Raw genomic sequence first — 16,607 nt, forward strand, 5'->3', positions numbered from 1 at the left:
ACAACCCACACTTCCATAACCAGGGGAAGGTTACGTGAGATCCAGATCCACCATACGACTGTTCTGTATCGCTGATATCTAGCCTGTAAATGCTGCTTTATAACACTTACCTCGACTGCTTGCAAAACGTTTGGGCTTGAATTCGACTATTTAGCAGTGATCATTGACGCCTTTGCATACCTACGAAAGGCTGTGCTATGAACCGAATATAGTAAAATTGCGCACGTGTTTAGCGCACTTCCAACACAGGACGTGACGCTGGGCTAGCCGGTTAGCCTATAAATATGGTGCGATAATGTTTGATACGATGTCCTATATCAATGTTCGTTGACAGCGGTAGGAAGCTGAAAAGCGGCCACCAAAACATGTTATCTGAACTGCAGCTTACGCCATAAATGAGAAACAGGATTCGTCCTGTCATTTGACAACTGACGCTCAAGGATTAAATATCATAAAACTAGCAAAAGCATGCATGGCATGGATCAGATGTAGTGAGTGGTTTCATTTCTTGATTTTAGTTACTTTCAAACGCAGCGTTTCTGCTCCCGCATTTTTCTCTCTTAGTTCGGTTCGAAGCACGCGATGTATCGCGCAATAGTTCAACAGAATCGTTGTGAGTTATGCAGACATTCAAGACTACTTGAGGACTCACAGAACCGATTCGTTTTCGCTCCATAAAACAAACACAAATTGCATGTCACCAATGGATACACATGCGCAGTTTCTGTGGTACACCCCGCAGGCTCCCTCGCTGGGTTATCCCCCCTGACATCACGGAAAGACACGAGAGTTTGCTGGGTAAATTGGCATCCTAAGAACGGAATGTACCGTTGCACTTCGGGCGCAAAATGACCATTGAAGTCGACGCGCCCTAAAACACCAATGAGCAGCAGCAAAATAGCGTTGCACTTGCACTTTTGGTATGGTCAACATACATTAATCATGTAGTAGTTCTAACGTAGGCAGAGGACTATGCAATTTGACAACTTTCTGCTCATCTTTTGCCTGACGAACAGAACGTTGGATTCGTTCAACGAATCACTACGTCTGAATTAAATGTCTAAAATGTCAAGCAAAGCGATCGAAATGAAAACGCGGCAATGGCCATAGCAAGTTACGTGCTCAAGTAGTAGCATACAATGACTGCATGCTTACACCACTAGCTCAACATCTCGATGAAATGCGCCCTGCCGTTGTAAGTGATCCCGCGACACAAATCAAGGTTTCTCTTCACCCACACAGCAGGGCAGGAATGCAAAACTAAAAAGCAAACGCGGCCATTCCCAGACGCGACGGCATTCATTTTGGTTTTACATCTGAAATAGCTACCAATAATGGCCCGCCTCTGCGAGGCTCATAACAGGACTGGCACGTCCTGATGGCAGCGAGATCACGTGTCCCCGGACGGCGGGTATTTCTGGCGCGAGCCAGCTGCGCCATCTCCTCAGTCAGTGTGCAGGCGCCGGTAAAAAGCCCGAGGTGGTACGTGGCTCAAACGATTCCGACCAAGTGAGCTGAAAGGAGATTACAAACAGATCGACACCGAACTAGAGGAAGTGTTTGTTACCACCGAAGTCGTGTCAGTTAGGGACAGCTTTACTGAAGAACGTTTCCTGTAGTCCGTGGCCTATAGTCAGATATGGTCTCTCGTGCATGGGCATCTAAAAAGTGACATGTAGGAAATGTTTAAAGCTGTGTCACTAATTTGAGCCAGTGAAATTAATTTCTAGCGACGTATATTTCTGACCAAATTGGAAGTCTGCTGGATCCGGCACAACCAGACGCGGTGGCCGTGAGTTGCTCTCAACGGCAATGTGCAAGCGGACGCCGTAATGTCAGCAAGGCCACTGAGACAGTCGTGGGTGTGCAGAGCGGGCAGTGCCCAACTGAAGACACCGGGTAGCGGCCAAACATCAGCAAGAGCACTCGCTACACGCCCATGACTGAGGTGGCTGTTGAGGCCGGTGGGAGCGACCGCGCCAAAAGCCAACTGACGTCAGAGGGCGGGACGGACCGTGCCGAGCTCTACATGCTAAACTTTCATCACTGAAGTCTGCCGTTAACCTGGAATTTCGCGATCGAATGGTACAGATCAGGGCTCACGCGACAAATACTGCTTAGTGAGAGCTCTGATCCCATGAATTCATTCATTCAAAGATTCGACCTGAATCTTAAAAATGTATTATAAAAAGTAGACACGAGCCTGCGGACATATCGCGTTCGCCATGGGTATAACCACCAGTGGGCTTGTGGGGTCCGGACCGCACACATCAGAACAAAATTGGACATGAGCAGCGTTTAAAGCGGGATTCCATCAATTTCCGTAAGGTCAAACACGATCGGCGATGTCATCCTGCAAGGGGCCACCACTGGCCACACGGTGACGGTCTGATCCCGTGACAGTGTGCCGGACAGTCCACCATGGACGACAGGGAGATTGTTGACCATTCGCCTCGCAGTGGCCATCACTGACCGGACACGGTTGACCATCACTGCGCGGGCACTGACAATCCGCCGGACAGTGGCCATCACTGACCGGACACGGTTGACCGTCACTGCGTGGGCACTGACAGTCCGCCGGACAGTGGCCATCACTGAATGGAGACGGCTGACCATCATTGCGTGGCACTGACAGTCCGCCGGACAGTGGCCATCACTGACCGGGCACGGTTGACCGTCACTGCGCGGGCACTGACAGTCCGCCGGACAGTAGCCATCACTGACCGGACACGGTTGACCGTCACTGCGCGGCACTGACGGTCCGCCGGACAGTAGCCATCGCTGACCGGACACGGTTGACCGTCACTGCGCGGCACTGACAGTCCGCCGGACAGTGGCCATCACTGACCGGACACGGTTGACCGGTCACTGCGCGGGCACTGACAGTCCGCCGGACAGTGGCCATCACTATCACGCACGACGGCGTGATCATGTGAGTCGAGCGGGGCGGGGGCGCAGCCCACACACGGCTGGCATTTGGGTGTGCCGGACAAGGACCACCCCGACCATGCCCTACTCCGGGCGGCACGCGCCGTCACCACCCCACCGTGGCGGGGGCGCAGCCCACACACGGCTGGCATTTGAGTGTGCCGGACAAGGACCACCCCGACCAGGCCCTACTCCGGGCGGCACGCGCCGTCACCACCCCACCGTGGCGGGGGCGCAGCCCACACACGGCTGGCATTTGAGTGTGCCGGACAAGGACCACCCCCGACCAGGCCCTACTCCGGGCGGCACGCGCCGTCACCACCCCACCGTGGCGGGGGCGCAGCCCACCCACGGCTGGAATGAGTGTGCCGGACAGGGACCACCCCCGACCAGGCCCTACCCCGAGCGGCACGCGCCGTCACCATCGGACCGGAAGTGTCTGGCGCCGGCCAGAGGGCGCTCCTCGCGTTTTTATCGCCGCAGGCTCTCGGACCTCGCAGTCAAGGTCAGGTGGTTCTGTTTATTTGCGCTGGGCACCGGATGAAGACCGTCCTCTCGGAGGAAACGCTGCTCTTTCGGCAACGCCGATGGGCGGCTGCAGAGCACGCGGACGTCATGAATGACGTCCGTCCCGGTGGCTCACTTGGTTAGAGCGCCTGTTTTCCGATTCACCCACCCGTGGCCGGGTGGGTCCGAGTCGCTTTAGGGCGCTCGCTATTTGCCCTTGACAGCTATGGCCGGTGGCAGCGGCCGCGGTAAAGGTCAGTTGACGCCAGAGGGCAGGACGGACTGTGCCGACCATTGCGGCACGTTAAGCTTTCGCCACTACACTTTGCCGTTGTCTGGAATTGCGCGACCGGATGGTAGGGGTCAGGGCTCACACGACAAACACTGCTTAGCGTGAGCGCTGTTCCCTGAAATCTATCCATTCAAAGCGTTCGGATCAAATTTATGAACATCACAAAAAGTGACAAAACTGCTGCCTAATAGTTGCCTGGGCCTGGAGACCGGCAATGCTTAACATCACGAATGGGAGGGGAGCATCACGGTCCTCGTCGCAGTCCGACTTCTGCGGACAGCCACCAGCATCAGGAGGAACTTGGCCCGGCTGTCCACTGGCACTGATTATCAAAAGACAACGAAGTGCGAACTGGGTGTCATTGTGTTATGCCAATGTGACAGTGCCGTTTGGGAGGCATCGATGAATGCGAGCGCGTTCCACTTGTCTGATAAATGGTCTTTGGGTCCCGACGGATTCTTCGCTCGCACGCATCCTTCCGTTTCGTCTTCACCTACAGGTATTTGCCTTGGTCGTCATCACCTCATGTCAGTCGCCCCAACCTCAGTCATTCACTTTGTCGGCGCAGTTCAGAACACGGTGACATCAAACATCCACGTGCATGGGATCGTCCCGATCACTCATCACTCCAACATAGTCGAACCAGAGACAGCCGTATTCCCGGTCCCGCTTGTTCTGCAAGGATCTGGCATCAACCCCAGTAATGCATGAACAGATCCTTCACCGCCAGCGATCCCTCCAGTGGTCTCCAGTATCCTCAATTGCATAACCACCATGCGTTGCGACTCGCGGTCGTATGTCACCTTTAGCAGCCGCACAGAACGTGGCTTCTACTCTACTGAACAGCTGTTTTTGGGTACGGGTGCGTCACTGGGCAGCTATTTGCTCACCACGGCAGTGCATCGGAATGCGACAAAGAAAACACAGAGTCCATCGAACTTGCAGATTTCTGCCAGGCGAGCGAAACCCAATGCGTGCAGGGCTTGCAGGTCGGCTTCAGCCTGGCTATTCCGCGCCGCATACTGGGGAGCGGGTGTATACAGAGCACGGACGCGATAACCGGCCGGACACGCGATATACACCGACCCAGACATCTGGGTCAGCGTTCCTCGGTCGGATTGCCGTCAAGGGCGCGCCCCGCTCTCCACCAACACGCGCGCTGCACGCGCCCAGCCATTTATTAAGTCACAAAACAACCGCGGCGAGCTGACGACCGCCGCCAACGGGCCGGCACACAACAGCCGATGCCGGCGGAAAACTACGCCGTCGCTAGAGCCCGGCACGACGACACTCTCCCGCTACGGCGCGGGAGAAGAAGCACACAAGACACGGTCACGGCCTAAGACCCCGCGCGGGGGCGGGGCGGGCGCCACTACGGCGGCGAATGCGGCGGAGGCGACGGCTTGGCTGGCGGGCCGGTAGGCAGCGACGCCGGCAGCGTGGAGTTGGCCAGGTGCTCCTGGAGGGCCTTCTCGGAGAGCGGGTCCTCCGAGGTCCACTCCAGCTGCGCCACCTGGCCCGTGTCCATGTCAGGCGCGTGCATCTGCATCATCTTGAAGTGCTTCAGGATGTCCGCTATCGGTGGGAATACAATGCCAGTTATGCGAGAGGGAATCAGGCCAGTTGGAGGGAGTGAGACATGCCACGAACGTTCACTGTCTCAGAGGAAGCTGCACGGGGTCTGGTGGCAACGTATACACGGCTAATTTGATTGTACGCCTATGTGCGAATAGCTTTCGCGTGATGAACACTTACATTGCATTTTCTATAACTTCTGTACAGACTGTGCGTCGATTTGACTGGATACGTACACAAACTCACGGCAAACTCAGCATTTCTTCTAGATAATTGTGAGAACAATTAGCTTAATCACATTTTGTCGCCATTGATTTCTAGAAAACGACCACTGAAATGCTTATTTCCAACGCTAATGACTTTGTTGAGGAGTAATGAAAACAACACGTGAAAGCGACACTTAACACTGCTTTAAGAAAATATATGCAACCCGATGTTTTTTTAAATGGGTTTGAAATTGGCATGCCCAATGTTTTTTTTAAATGGGTTTGAAATTGGCATGCCCACCATAAGAGCATAGTTCCCCCAAAATAATACCGCCACGCGGTAAAGCGTTCCGTTAAGAAATAAACGTCTGCCGACCAAGTTTTCATGGTACTAATGATCCTCACAAACGACACAAACACGACCGAAAGCTGTCCAAATATACATGCTGATCTAAGACAGTCACCGAAGCACACTTCTTAACTACAAATGACCACTACTATGAGGCTGAAGTCCACGTCTACCACACAAGGGCACAATGACACTTTATCTGCCCCAACGCCCACCCAACGAAGAAACAATGCTTGAGAGTGTTCCGCTATCACTGTCTCACGTTGTTGTTTCTTGCGTTGTTTACGCCAATTGGAGCTACAGCGACCACACGACTAAAACCATTGCAGGCATACTAAGACGTGAACGTTGGATTTGTGACATTGGATTCGGTGTGGGATATTCGTAGCGGTCGGCCGTGCCTCGGAGAGCTCCCGATCCGGTTTCCTTACACTTTTGGCCGGCCAGTGGTTGGCCAGTCCCCAACGATTTTGCACCACTGATACACATGGCAAACATCAACACATCAATTTTTCACTTCTAGAATAGGATTTGAGTAGCTTGTACGCCAGACCGACTTAGAAACACCTACATTCATCTGGGATACCGGTGCTCCGTTTAAAACATTCTTGGGATGCTGTTGGCGCGATCCCCGCCCGCCCAGCGGCAAGTAGCAGGAAAACAAACGGGCCGTAAAACAGCGGCGCGATCGTCGCTGCCCAGTGAACATGAATCCATCTAGACAGAAACACCGACGGAAACGACGGAAAGATCGACGAAAACGTCGGAAGGCGGGAAGGTGGTGAATGAGAATCCAGGTGGTGAATCGTCGGGGGGTGAGTTGGGGAATACTGGGAGCACACAGGAAGAAGGCACCAAGCATGCAAGTGCTGCTCCGGGAATGTTTGGGTCTTTGAACCTGTCGGGAGAGATCTTGGCTTCTCCCCTCATTCTCAAGTTACCCCACTGGAGCCAACTCAGTTCCACAGTGCGGCTGGAAGGCCAAAAGAGGTAGGAAAACTAGGTGCAAGCGCATATAGACTGTGGGGTAGTGCTGCTGGTAGTGACTGCTTGTTGCAGAGGAGGCCCAGGGTTTCTGCTTCGTGGTAACCCAGTGAGAGATGGAGAAAATGGGGTCCATTGTGACAAGTGTACAAATTGGTTCGATGCATCTTGTCAGACAGTGGCAATAGATGTTTACAAGGCCCTAAAGAAGTTCCCAATTTTGTCTTGGCTGTGTGCAGAGTGTAAGATATCCCTCGTCAAGCAGCCCAGAGCGGACCGTCAGTATGACCAGATCTCACAGCAGAATGAAAGGATCACTCAACTGGAAAGCAGTCAGTGGCTTAGGCATATCTCTCAGGGAGCACACGAGACAGGTTTAGAGATCCATGAAGGAACAGGTTGAGGCTGTGATTAGACAGACAGCGATTACTGAGCGCTCCTTTACCGAGCAGGAGAGACTGAAGAGTACTCATGCAGACATTGTGCGAGGTTCATGTGACCCGGTAGTGCGGCGAGATTGTGCAAAAAAGTGGAGTCTGTTCCTCTGCAGCCAGCTGTTAGTATTGGGTCCAGAGTTGCCCAGGAAACCTCAGGAATGTTTGATAACTACATTGATCAGAAAAAAAGAAAATGCAATGTAGTTATCCATAATCTACCAGAAGAGGCAGGTAGAGTCCCTTAATGACAGAACCCAACAAGATATGGCCAAGTTTTCTGAGATTGTGAGATTAAAGCTGAATGCCCGCGGAGTCAGAGCCTTCCGGTCTGGAAAGAAGCTTCCAGGTAAGCAAAGACTGATGATAGCGACACTTGAAAACACAGAGACCAGAGCTGAGCTCCTGAAGCTTGCCCCGCACCTGCGGCATAGTAGCAACTGGAGTAAGTTAGTCAGTTCCCAGGACAAAGGCCGCAAAGTGAGAGAAGAGGATAAGAAAATGAGGGATCAATTCTTCAGGAGAAGGCAGGCAGGTGAGCTCAACCTGCCGATCAGGCAGGGCAAGATCATCAAGCAGAGTGCTCCATTGCCGCCAGTGGCTGATGGACACAGAGGTACCAGAGTGGTTCACCCTGCTGTACCAGCGGCAGCTCCAGCTAGCCTGCAAAGTGATGAACCATCAACAACTCCAGCAGCCCGCCCGGCTGGTGGTCCCAGAGGCACCAGCATGGCTCTTCTCCAGAGACATCACTTGCCCCTGGACCAACTACAGCAAGCCCAAGTGAGAACTCCAGAGGCATTCAAGCAGGATGCCCCTTTATTGCACCCTGCTTGTAGGGGTATTGCCACCTCACTCAGGGTCCTAGGGGTTCTAGGTGCCCCGACAGGACTGATAGGACAACAGCAACTTCAGTCCCTCAGGATGCACCCATGGATCAACATACTCAGGCTCAGGTTGATGCTGGTTCTCCAGGTCCACGATGACTACATAATGCTCCTCAGTGCAGGGGAGGCAAGATCTGACGGTATTGTACACCATTGCAGACCAGTTCCTTAGAAAAAGGGATGATTTATGTATGCTTATTTCTGACAGCAAGCTAGATATCATGCAGTTGACCGAGACCCTCCCCAAGGCCCAGAAGCTTCCTACTGCACCATCTCTCTTGTCGATTTCCGGGTACGCCCTATACACAAAATTTAATCTATCTTTGCCCAACCTCGGATCTACTGGTAGGAAAGGCATATGTGTCTATGTGTCCAACCTGTTAAATGCCGCTGAACACTCGCTTGGGCCAAGTCCTCTGGAGCAATGTGGCTGAAGATGGCCTTGAGTGGGAAGAACGCCCTGATACTTGGCTGCATACACAAAAGTCCACCAGGCAACATCCGAGACAGTGTGGGTCAACTGGAAGACCTCATTCAGAGAGCATGCAGTGCTCAGTTTTCCCACTTGATGGTTGTAGGCGACTTTAACTTGCTTCAGATTGACTGGGCAACAGAGCGATCATCAGCTCCAGAGAGTCACCCGACCCACTCACTGATAGAAACCATCCAAGACTGTTTTTTGTTCCAGCATGTCCAGCAGCTAACACGCTACCGGGTTCGTGAACCTCCCAGCGTTCTGGACCTCAGTTTTACAAACAAGGAAGGCACGTTGAGCCAAATCGAATACCTGCCTGGGCTAGGTAACAGTGACCATGTGGTCATCAGGTACACTTTGGTCTGCTACTCTGGCCTAAAAACTCCTAGCCCCAGCCAGGTGACACACACAAATTACGGTTATCTGGCTGACACCCTCAGGTCAAGGGACTGGTCCATGATGGAGAACCTCAGCCCCGAAGATGCTTACAAGTTCTTCAAGGAGAGAATCACCGGGACTACTGAGGTTTACTCGATCAAGAGAAGGCCTAAACCTTAAAATAAATTGTGCGTGAACCCAAGGGTCATGCAGCTAAATAAGACTACGGAAAAATTATGGCGCACACACACACGCGGACTCAGGAAGTTCTGGACCACGCCAGGTTTGTGCAGTGTCGTAATGACCTTCGGAAGTTGACCATAAACCTTCAGAAAGAGTATGACATGAAATTAGTAGCGGACCTCAAAAGAAACCCCAAGGCCTTCTGGAGGTACAGCTACAATACTACGCACAAGATGCAGGGTAGAAGACCTTCTTGACGATGCTGGAGTGTTAACCAGCAGTAAAGAAAGGAAGGCCGATGTCCTCTGTAACTTCTTCGCCAGTGTTTTCGGGGACGAAGGGACTAGTGCCATGTCTGCATTGCCGCGCAACTTTACTGGACCATTTCCGGATGACTCTACCCACGCAGCGGCAAAGAAATTGGCTGCTCTGAAGACCTCGAGCGCCCCTGGGCCACATGATGTCCACTCGAGGCTTCTTCGCGAGTCCGCGGATGTCCTGGCGGTACCCATCAGCATGCTCTTCCAATAAATCTTTGGCATCCGGAAGGCCCTCCCAGGAGTGGAAGCTTGGCGAGGTAATCCCGATCTTTAAGAAAGGCAACCGACAGTCCCCAGCGAGCTACCGCCCAGTGAGCCTTACTGCCAATCCCTCCAAGATGCTTGAAACTTTCGTCCGTAATGCCCTACTCAATCACTTCCCGGAGTCTAGACTTCTTCAGGCAGCCCAGCATGGGTTTCTCCCAAAGGGGTTCGGTATCACCTAGCTATGAGAGGTCACGGAAGATTAGAGCGCTACGGTAGAGGATAAAGAGCCGGTGGACGTGACGTACCTGGACTTCAGCAAGGCCTTTGATTCTGTGCCTCATAATCACCTGCTCTCTAAGCTTCATGCTTACGGTGCGAGAAGTAATTTGCTACGCTGGATCAGGGCTTTCATTACCCACCAGACGCAGAGTGCGGGTCCAGGGGTCGAAGTCGGACTGGACCGACGTCGTCAGCGGCATCCCGCAAGGATCAGAGCTTAGACCAACGCTGTTCATAATCTTCGTGGACGTTCTTCCAGAACAAGCGCGGAGCGCGGTCAAGATATTCGCGGATGACACCTAGATCTTCTGTCGCGTCCCGAGGCCCCTGGCTAACTCACCTCTACAGGTTGACCTCGACGCTCTGGCCAAGTGACCAAAGGAGTGGCTGCTCCCCTTTAGTGCAGCAAAGTGCAAAATAATGCGTATCGGGAACTGCAACCCGAGGCTGACCTACTTCTTGGACGGCGCCGAAATCCCGGTCGAGTTCACCGAGAAGGACTTCGAGATCTGCGTGGATTACAGGTTCAAGTTCCACGTGCCGACAGCGGGAGCGATCTCCAGGGCCGACCAGATGCTGGCCATCTTTTGTCAACATCGATGCTCGCACGTTGTCATTGCTTTTTAAGATCTTAGTACGTCCGTGCATAGAGCATGGCAACGTCATCTGCGGCTCGTTCGCAAACTGGACCAGAAGCGGCTGGAGCGGGTTCAGCGACGAGCTACCTGGCTTGTCTATGAAGTGAGGCGCCAGCCATACCGTGAGAGGCTCAGACTCCTCCAGTTGCTCTCACTGTACTACCGTCGTCGCGGGGAGGGGGGGGGGGGGGCATGGTAACAGTGTACCAGCTGCTTCACGGAGGTATGACGCTGTCGGAAGAGGAGTTCCTGACAAGGCACAACTCGGAGGTAACAAGACGACACCAATGATGAAAGCTCAGAAAAACTCGGGCTAAGACTCTCGTCCGTCGTAACTCGTTCAGCACGCGGATCGTCAACGATTGGAGCGCTCTTCCACACCCGGTCGTGTCGTCAACCTCAGTTGAACAGTTCAAGTCTAGGCTTGATATGCACTGGGCTGACATCATGCATGACATCCCACACTGGATCGACTCATAATCTGAGGCTGTTTGGTTACCGAACCGGGAGCCTGACGAGGCCGGGACCTACAGGCCTGGTGACCATTTATAATTCCGATCACCATAAGGTAAGGTAAGATAAGGTAAGGTAAGGTGAGGTAAGGTAAGGTAAGGTAAACAGAACATCCAATGATGCAGACGTCCTCTGATGTCGGAAAGCCTCGTGGCGCTGCAATGTGTGACACGGTGGAGCCCCAACCGCCGCCACTCCTACCACAGCAGTCAGGCGCTAACTTATCACCCCATCCTGCAACGGGACCCACATCTCTCCCGATCCTACAGCGGGCCTAACGGTCAACAACTCCTACAGCTGGACCCACGTCTCCTCCGATCCTGCAGAGGGACCCACCTGTGACCTGCTCGTCCAGCTTGAGCCGTCGGGCGATGGTGGCGGCCGTGTGGGTGGCCGGATCCTGCGCGTGCGCCGCGAGGAAGCCGATGGCGGCGCGCAGGGTGATGCGGCCGTACGGCACTCGCTCCGGCTCCGTGTAACCGAAGGTGGGCAGCTCGGGCGGCGTGCGGTCCAGCGGCAGGTTAGCGCGCCGCTCCGGTCCCGTCCGATCTATCAGCTGGCAGCGGAGGGGATGGTCATGGGTCAGTGGAGAGGATATTCAGAGGTCAGCGGAGGGGATGGTCGGGGTCAAAGGAGGGGATGGTCAGGGGTCAGAGGAGGGGATAGTCAGGAATCAGCAGAGGGCATGGCCGGGGGTCAAAGGAGGGGGTGGTCAGGGGTGGGCGGAGGGGATGGTCAGGGGTCAGTGGAGGAGAAGGTCAGGGGTCAGCAGAGGGGAAGGTCAGGGGTCAGCAGAGGGGAAGGTCAGGGGTCAGCAGAGGGGAAGGTCAGGGGTCAGCAGAGGGGAAGGTCAGGGGTCAGCAGATGGAATGGTCAGGGGTCAGCAGAGGGGGAGGTCAGGGGTCAGCAGAGGGAATGGTCAGGGGCTGTCAGCCAGGCAGGTCAGGACCCATTGTTGAATACGAAAGGTTGGCGTCAGCTGCGTTGAGAGAGTCTCTGATTGGCCAAAGCTTGCGGTCCTTTCTCGGAGCTTGCTTAGGCTCATCCACACCAGAGGAATCATTCAGCCGGGACATGATAGCATCGGATATGCAGTCAGTCTTCCAATAAGTCGGAGCATGGGTAGAGGGCACCCTGATACATGACACCAGACCACGTACATACTTCTCTGTCGTCTCCTCATGCATACCCTTTCGCATCGGAGGAAAATCAGCTGTGAGAAATGGCTCCGGTACTAACCTTGGCATAACACGATATTTGGAAAACTGAATAAAAACGTTCACCTAAAGGCATCTGCTTTCCTCTCTACCTCTCCTCCATTGGCTTATAAGAGGTCTGATAAAATTTGTTCTAGTCCCATCATGATGCATCTTTTGAGGTAATAGCTTTCCGAACATTTAATTTTGTGATATCCTCTACCATTCCACAGACTCGGTTCCAAAACACATGACAAACTATTTGCAAAATGATAAAAAAACCTTCCAGAGCACCTAAGTTTGCGATATCTGCCACCATTTTACCAGTTCAGTTCCAAAGCATATATGACAAACTATTTTTAAAAAATCAATTCAAATCCCCAAAAGCTGGCCTGTCATCGACATGCATGCAATACTGATACATACGGACGGGTCTTTGGACGTGACATAGACGTTCTCTAAACGCTTCAACAGATCTGGATCCTTTTTCTCAAGCTGGGCAGAAAGTTCGGGAAGCTCTGAAATGCACAAATAAACTTATAGCTGGTCACCACACCACACATATTAACAGTCTTGCATAGCAAACATATCTATACACTGCATATTATGGCAGCTGTGATGTCATGCCATTATGCAAATAGCAAAACAACATTGCATGGAAAAAATACAAGTGGTTGAACATGCAGCCCTGAGGTCTCGCATGGGTTAAAACAGTCAAAGAAGTGTATACCAACAAACACATAAACTCGGCACCGCAATACCCCCAAATAGATGACATGACACTGGAACCAATGATCACCAATGTGATCAACCAGACCAACCAGTGATCAACCAACCAGATCAACCAGATCAACCAGTGATCACCAATGTCAAGCACTTTCATTTTCCACACAATAATATCACAGGTGATCGTGACGCCCTCCATAAAAGTGATTATCCTTAGTACACGCTCCGCCATACCTTGTCGGACTTTCTCCAGATATTCTTCATTTGACTTGTATTTTGGCGGCGGTCTGATCTTGTCCTGTGAGAGCACTTTTTGAGCTCGGTTTTCAACATTTAAATTTCTTGACACTCTCCATGCAATATGGGAGTATACCTTACCCATGTTTAACCTGTGTAGCAAAGAGCTGTGGTGATAACAGCTGTTGGTGCAAACAAATTACTCTGCTGACAAGCACATGATCAGGATGTGGCAGATCACTGACTTCACCACTAGTGAGGAGGGATGGTGGATTCGTCACACTTCAGGAACATCTGCCGCCGCCCAACAGAAGACATCTGTCGCTACCAAACAAACGTGCTTGACTAGACAGTGCTCAAGACCCAAACCAGCAGTTTTTCTACCAGCCACCTCGACCAGCAAAACATTCAAATCCCCCTCCCCCTCCCTCAAGGTTGACACATCCTGGTTAGCGCAACGATGCCGGTCCTTTGCATGGAGAAAATAAAAACATTCCCATGGCCACTACTGGGATGGACGGCCCGCCATGGGGTGTACCAGGTGAGCAATGGGATAACCATTTGCTTGCTGTTTAGTGAGCAAGGGAGTAAGCATATCTTTCTGCGTCATGTGTTTCTGAAAAAGTGAGACAATTCTGGGGGAAATTGTTAGATAAAAGTTGGGATACGACTTGGAGGCCCCTAGATCTGCTTGCCTCTTGGATAAAGCCAGTCACACCGCACCTGTCCATCGCATGAGGATGGCACCCGTAGATAATCCCTCGCTAAAATCTCCAACAGTTTGCAGTTTGGACTGAGCCTGGCTTGGAAGATGATGGAAAACCAAAAGTAATTCTGGTGCTATACAACTACAAGATCCAAAGTTGCCAATCTTCAACTAGCGACGGCTTCGTGACTGGACAGATGACCAAAAGCCACTGTTCTGAATGAGTACTTTAACAGTGTCTTCCTGGTCGAAAACACCAGCGTCCCCCTGCAAAAATCAACACCTACCCCGCCCCTCCTCTCTAGGCTGTGGGTATATTGGGACCAGTGATGGAGCAAAGCTCAGCAATGCCAAGCTTTTCAGCCAACTCGGACCCGACCAGTTCTGTCGGGACATCCCCAACTGCACAGTTTCAGAAATCTATTAACTTGGAAAGCCTAGCCACTGAGAACAATCACTTTACCCTGATCTTCTGTTGCACGCTGACCAACTGCACAACACACCAGCATGGTGTACAGCCCAAAGATCATGTGCCAATTAATTCTTTGTGATGATATGTGAAATCTCCTGGATGCCAACCTGATATCACAGCAGAGGGCGACACAACCGACTTGTTCCAAGCGGCAAGCAAATCTAGGTGCCTCCTAGTCCTATTCCAACATTCATCTAACAATTTTGAAGGCTACAGTGAAACAACTGAAGCCAGAAGTCCAGGCAATGCTGCACACCCCAATACTTGTAAAGGCTTCAACCAGGCCTGGTACATCATACCCCTGAGCACGATCAAGTTACAAGGGATCAGAGGCCCACTTTTGCAATGGACCAATGCTACCTGAACTGGCAGGCAGCAGAGAGTAATTTGTTAATGGGGTCAAGTTGAACTGAGTGCCAGTCAGCAACATCACTGATGGTGTTCTGCTGGACTCAGTTTTGGGCTCCTGTTCATATTTGTCAATGATCTAGTGAAGTCATACAGTGCCCCATCCAGCGCTTTGTAAAGAACAGTAAGATTTACTGCCCAGTTACACTCCCAAATGACTCAGCACTGTTGCAGTAAGACCTTGATGTAATGGCAGCCTGGTCTGTCATCTGACTGCTTTTCAATGAAGGCAAGCCCAAGGAACTACACTTTGACCAGGCAAACCAGATGGTGTTCTACAGCATGATGGGGGTTTGACTGAAGAATGTATCTGAGGAAAACCAGTTAGAGCTGCCTGTGTCTGTGGACCTGAATTTCTGCAAGCACACAGCACAGCACATCCAATGTCACTCATATTCTGATGATTATTTGTTGGTCTTTCAAGCCCCTTGATCTGATGACCATTTCTCTCCTGTTTAAGACCCTAATGCATTCAAACTGAAGCATGTCAACATCTGTTTTTTTGCCATTCAACCTTGCTAACCAGAAGTTGATAAGAAGCACTCAAGAAGTGACCTGGATTAAGACAGGTTCTTCTCAAAGCTGCAATAACTTCCATGATGAGCAACACTTTCTTCCAGTCAGGAGTAAAGCCCTCAGTGTGAGAATGCTCAGTGACTGAAGTGCTCTTTCCCACAGAGTGGTTACATCTGAAGCACTACACAAGCTCAAATCCAGACAAGACTCATGCAAAGTACACCTAACATACAATATTCCGGACCAGGATTGATATTGTTGAATTAGTCATGGGCTCAATAGGAGGGGCCTATCAGGCTAAGTTCACTTTTGAATCTGAACATAGGTGAGGTAAGGTAGGACAAGCCAACATGTAAATCAATGGACATGCCTCAATACATTCAGAGGTACACCTTACATAACATTAAGCAGTATGGGATAAACATTGTTTGTCACACAATCCTGATGAGAGTAGGAGCAATGGCATCTTGGCATTGGTATCTTGGCAATTCAGACAATCCAAACAGTATACGACAAAACTAGGATGGTTGAGTACCCTATTTACACAAACTGACTAAAAATAGCAAGGTGACTTAAGGATAACCTTTTGGTTCCGCAAGCCTCACAACACACTGAAATTAACACCGAAATAGGCAGTCAGGCACAATACACATCAAACGGATGGCTACTAAACCAAGGAGCGGCATGGTACCCCCCTCCACACACCCCTTGCACACCGTACTCGCCTACACACCTAAAGCAAATGCTTTGCTTGCACGACTTCCTTTGCCGTCCAATCAGCTGATCTGTGGTTTCGTCTCTTCTGCGCCACCCGACCGGCTCTTGCCCTATATGTTAGAATCGTAAGAAGGCAGGGAGATCTGAGCAGCTGATTTTTTGTTGACACCATTATGATTAGTAAAAAATAAGCCAAGGCAAGAAATTTCTTAAAAATCTTAAATTTTTGAGTTTTTCAAAAAAAAGTAGTGTTTATAGCATATTCAGACATGATCAGCCCTTGAAAGCTTTGGCCAGGCATATAAAATAAGCCTATTTTAATTAATTTATCTAAGAAGTACTGACAGCATAACCCTGTAAGAGTTATATAACTTGGAAAAATATTACTCGCGACATACATATTGAAGCCCGCTTGCAATTTGTAATTGTAGTGCAATGCAATATAAAATCAGCTGACTGTTCTCGAAACATTCG

The 16,607-nt window shown here is 51.3% G+C and overlaps 1 protein-coding gene across 2 annotated transcripts; it reads right to left on the reverse strand.

Moving 5' to 3' along the window:
* Positions 1 to 4,887: 4,887 nt before the first annotated feature.
* Positions 4,888 to 16,219, reverse strand: LOC119100776 (protein NDUFAF4 homolog). 2 transcript variants are annotated; one of them, XM_037223914.1, is made up of 5 exons: positions 16,150 to 16,219; positions 13,312 to 13,466; positions 12,778 to 12,869; positions 11,492 to 11,711; positions 4,888 to 5,302 (listed from the first exon to the last, which is right to left on the reverse strand). In XM_037223914.1, exons 2-5 carry the CDS (start codon positions 13,457 to 13,459, stop codon positions 5,100 to 5,102), a joined length of 663 nt encoding a protein of 220 aa, XP_037079809.1. In that variant the 5' UTR covers positions 13,460 to 13,466; positions 16,150 to 16,219; the 3' UTR covers positions 4,888 to 5,099. The 2 variants fall into 2 exon arrangements, with proteins under 2 accessions (XP_037079809.1, XP_037079810.1); XM_037223915.1 differs by lacking the exon at positions 16,150 to 16,219 and adding an exon at positions 16,122 to 16,139.
* Between the last annotated feature and the right edge of the window lie 388 nt (positions 16,220 to 16,607).

Source organism: Pollicipes pollicipes, unplaced genomic scaffold, assembly GCF_011947565.3.
Source record: "Pollicipes pollicipes isolate AB1234 unplaced genomic scaffold, Ppol_2.1 Scaffold_4881;HRSCAF=5763_pilon_pilon_pilon, whole genome shotgun sequence".
NCBI lineage: Eukaryota > Metazoa > Arthropoda > Thecostraca > Pollicipedomorpha > Pollicipedidae > Pollicipes > Pollicipes pollicipes.

Coding starts and splice junctions, on each gene's coding strand:
- LOC119100776 (XM_037223914.1), bottom strand. CDS start 13,459: ATGGGTAAGGTATACTCCCATATTGCATGGAGAGTGTCAAGAAATTTA. Junction 12,870..13,311: donor TCTGGAGAAAGTCCGACAAG/GTATGGCGGAGC, acceptor TGTGCATTTCAG/AGCTTCCCGAACTTTCTGCC. Junction 5,303..11,491: donor GCTGGACGAGCAGGTCACAG/GTGGGTCCCTCT, acceptor TCCCACCGATAG/CGGACATCCTGAAGCACTTC.